At 54.7% G+C, this 3244-nt stretch overlaps 1 protein-coding gene across 3 annotated transcripts; it reads left to right on the plus strand.

Moving 5' to 3' along the window:
* The first annotated feature begins 253 nt into the window (after nt 1–253).
* MRPS21 (mitochondrial ribosomal protein S21) lies at nt 254–2576 on the plus strand. 3 transcript variants are annotated; one of them, XM_077260660.1, is made up of 3 exons: nt 254–460; nt 619–707; nt 2258–2576. In XM_077260660.1, the coding sequence occupies exons 2-3, from the start codon at nt 625–627 to the stop codon at nt 2436–2438; spliced, it is 264 nt and encodes an 87-aa protein (XP_077116775.1). In that variant the 5' UTR covers nt 254–460; nt 619–624; the 3' UTR covers nt 2439–2576. The 3 variants fall into 3 exon arrangements, with proteins under 3 accessions (XP_077116775.1, XP_077116778.1, XP_077116777.1); XM_077260663.1 differs by having other exon boundaries at nt 312–349; nt 615–707; XM_077260662.1 differs by having other exon boundaries at nt 406–508.
* Nucleotides 2577–3244: the final 668 nt, after the last annotated feature.

The following is a 3244-nucleotide window of genomic DNA, read 5'->3' on the forward strand; positions in this document are numbered from 1 at the left end:
GGTTTTTTAAACTGAGCATGCTCCAAATTTTTTTTTTTATCCAATACTCTAGCTAGGCTAGCCGGATCCGTAAAAAAAAACGGATCCTTCGCATCAGTTTTTCAAAATCTGCGCCGGATCCAGTTTTTCCAACGTTTAGCCTGACACTGAAAACCTGACGTGTGAAAGTAGCCTTAAAGCAAACGCTTCCCTAGTGGGCGGATCACGTGACCATGTATTTCACTTAAAATGGACGTGGATATTCAAATAATCTACGTTTGGGGTTTATTGGGATCTAGGGGCGGAGCGGCGCATGCGTCGTATGAGAGGCGGCCAAGCGAGAGCCGGTGTATGTAATAGTGCGTAGCCTCAGTCAGAAAACTACATTACCCGACATGCCTAGCGCTGACTGTGACTACATCTCCCGGCGTGCTTTGCTGTTACAGTCGGCCGGCGACTGTCACCTTGTGCAGATAAATCAGTAAGCTATCCACGTGTAGAACTACGAGTCCCAGAAGACCACTTTACTGTTAGTGTATGGAATGCTAGTCCTCGGGGCGCGAGGCGTGCTGGGACTTGTGCGCTGTGTTCTGTAGTTACAGAGCGGTGCGAATAACTGCGGCGTTTTATCTCCCACAGGACGAGATGGCGAATCATCTGCGGTTCATCGCCCGCACGGTGATGGTGCAGAACGGGAACGTGGACGCTGCGTACAAGAACCTGAACCGGTGAGTGGTGGTGAGGTTCTGCAGCAGCTAAGGTGTGTTCTAGAAGGTTCTGCAGCGGCTGAGGTGTGAGCTGGGAGCTTCTGCAGCAGCTGAAGTGCGTGTTATGAGGTTCTGCAGCAGCTGAGGTGGGTGCTAGGAGGTTCTGCAGCAGCTGAGGTGGGTGCTAGGAGGTTCTGCAGTAGCTGAGGTGGGTGTTAGGGGGTCCTGCAGCAGCTGAGGTGGGTGCTAGGAGGTCCTGCAGCAGCTGAGGTGGGTGCTAGGAGGTCCTGCAGCAGCTGAGGTGGGTGCTAGGAGGTCCTGCAGCAGCTGAGGTGGGTGCTAGGAGGTCCTGCAGCAGCTGAGGTGGGTGCTAGGAGGTCCTGCAGCAGCTGAGGTGGGTGCTAGGAGGTCCTGCAGCAGCTGAGGTGGGTGCTAGGAGGTCCTGCAGCAGCTGAGGTGGGTGCTAGGAGGTCCTGCAGCAGCTGAGGTGGGTGCTAGGAGGTCCTGCAGCAGCTGAGGTGGGTGCTAGGAGGTCCTGCAGCAGCTGAGGTGGGTGCTAGGAGGTCCTGCAGCAGCTGAGGTGGGTGCTAGGAGGTCCTGCAGCAGCTGAGGTGGGTGCTAGGAGGTCCTGCAGCAGCTGAGGTGGGTGCTAGAGGGTTCTGCAGCAGCTGAGGTGGGTGCTAGGGGGTTCTGCAGCAGCTGAGGTGGGTGCTAGGAGGTTCTGCAACAGCTCAGGTGCGTGTTAGGAGGTTCTTCAGTAGCTGAGGTGTATTATGAGGTTCTGCAGCAGCTGAGGTGCGTGTTATGAGGTTCTGCAGCGGCTGAGCTGCGTGTTATGAGGTTCTGCAGCGGCTGAGGTGCGTGTTATGAGGTTCTGCAGAAGCTGAGGTGGGTGCTAGGAGGTTCTGCAGCAGCTGAGGTGGGTGCTAGAGGGTTCTGCAGCAGCTGAGGTAGGCGCTAGGAGGTTCTGCAGAAGCTTAGGTGGGTGCTAGGAGGTTCTGCAGCAGCTGAGGTGGGTGCTAGAGGGTTCTGCAGCAGCTGAGGTGGGTGCTAGGAGGTTCTGCAGCAGCTGAGGTGGGTGCTAGGGGGTTCTGCAGCAGCTGAGGTGGGTGCTAGGGGGTTCTGCTGCAGCTGTTGGTGGGTGCTAGGAGGTTCTGCAGCAGCTGAGGTGGGTGCTAGGAGGTTCTGCAGTAGTTGAGGTGGGTGCTAGAAGGTTCTGCAGCAGTTGAGGTGGGTGCTAGAAGGTTCTGCAGCAGTTGAGGTGGGTGCTAGGAGGTTCCTCAGCTGCTGATGTGGGTGCTAGGAGGTTCTGCAGCAGCTGAGGTGGGTGCTAGGAGGTTCTGCAGCAGCTGAGGTGGGTGCTAGGTTCTGCAATAGCTCAGGTGCGTGTTAGGAGGTTCTTCAGCAGCTGAGTTGTATTATCAGGTATCTCAGGTGTGTTAGGAGGTTCTGCAGAGGTGCGCATACCACAGCTGCTGCAGAACCTCTTTACCTCGCAGCACTACTTATGAGTGGGCAGTATGTGGCAGATGTCCTGTCTCTGCGGATGCTCTGACCCTGTCTCCCCCCAGGATCCTGACCACAGAGGGTCTCGTGGACGAGGTGAAGCGCAGACGTTACTACGAGAAGCCGTGTAACAAGAGGCGGAGGATAAAGTATGAGACCTGTCGGCGGATCTACAACTCCGAGATGGCGAGGAAAATAGCGTTTGTGAGCCGCACGTCCCGCACCGACCCCTGGCCCGGCTGTTAGAGGAGTGTAACCCAGGGGCAGTGCTGCCACGGGCTGCCCGTTCTGCTGCCACCATCACATGGCATCCTACACGCAGCAGCAGATCTCTTGACTGCACGACGTAGCTGTACAGTAATTATAAGTCTTATTTCTCTATAATCTGTTGTCTCCTCATTCACAGCGACGATACCCTGCTATGTTAGGGGGCTGCATATATAGGAATTCCTGGAAGCCCAGTCCAGGATGTGCCCGGCACAGGGAAGTGTTCAGGCGACTGACACAGATTCAAGGTCATGTTTTGTCTTGATGAAACAACCGGTCAGCACTGCTTCTTTTAAAGGAAGATCTAGTCTCCAAAATGCTCTATCACATTAGTGCATTGGCAGCATAACACCCCTCCATCATCATCACGTATGGGTCGCTACTGCATACAACAGTTACAGTGGCTTGCGAAAGTATTTCCCCCCTTGTTTTTTTTCCTTTACAACTTGGAATTTAACTGTGGGGTTTTTGAGGGTTTGCATAAGTTCATGTACATCCGTGTGTCATCAGTGTGACACGTACAGGCGCCTAGGAAGCAGCAGTACTGTTAGCGCTGTTCCCCGATGCCGGGTGCTGAAGACAGCCCTCATCATTCTCCCCTGCTCTTCCGGCGATCAGCGTGAACAGGGGAGAACGTTGAGAGTTGTATTCAACTGATAACAGCAAGAGCAGGCTTCGGCTGATGGGACTACTACTTCCATCAGCCTACACCTGCTGCCGCTAATAAGTGAGAGCAGGCGCCTGTTCATGGAAGTGTTTATCAGCCGCTACCTGTGCTATAAGTG

Source organism: Ranitomeya variabilis, chromosome 1 (genome assembly GCF_051348905.1).
Source record: "Ranitomeya variabilis isolate aRanVar5 chromosome 1, aRanVar5.hap1, whole genome shotgun sequence".
Taxonomy (NCBI): Eukaryota; Metazoa; Chordata; class Amphibia; order Anura; family Dendrobatidae; genus Ranitomeya; species Ranitomeya variabilis.